Source organism: Egretta garzetta, unplaced genomic scaffold, assembly GCF_000687185.1.
Source record: "Egretta garzetta isolate BGI_Z169 unplaced genomic scaffold, ASM68718v1 scaffold2270, whole genome shotgun sequence".
Classification (NCBI taxonomy): Eukaryota; Metazoa; Chordata; class Aves; order Pelecaniformes; family Ardeidae; genus Egretta; species Egretta garzetta.
Window position 1 is genome coordinate 8,669 of NW_009258242.1, and position 276 is coordinate 8,944.

The window sequence follows — 276 nt, forward strand, 5'->3', positions numbered from 1 at the left end:
CCTGCTCCCTGCAGGGGGGTTGGGCTGGGTGACCTCTGGGGGTCCCTTCCCACCCAAACCATTCCATGATTCTATGATTTTCTGCTCCATAACATCAGCACTCTTCGTTCGGGCAGGGATAAAAGCACCCCTCTGGAAAGCAGCGGGTGAGCGGGGAGATGTCCTCTTTACTGGTTTCACTGGGAGCCCACCGCACGCGTGGGTGAGCGCCCTTGGGTCGGGAAGACCACGCTCGCACGCTGCCGGGCAGCGGCATTTCCCCCGCACGCGGGCCCT

General features: G+C 62.7%; 1 protein-coding gene across 1 annotated transcript in view; it reads right to left on the reverse strand.

The window, feature by feature from the left end:
• The window catches only part of LOC118452020 (low-density lipoprotein receptor-related protein 1-like), a 6,639-nt gene extending 6,383 nt beyond the window's left edge, over window positions 1-256 (reverse strand). The window contains exon 1 of the mRNA XM_035891894.1: window positions 192-256. Within this exon, the coding sequence (XP_035747787.1) occupies window positions 192-256 (65 nt within the window). The remainder of the gene's footprint in view (window positions 1-191) is intronic.
• Window positions 257-276: the final 20 nt, after the last annotated feature.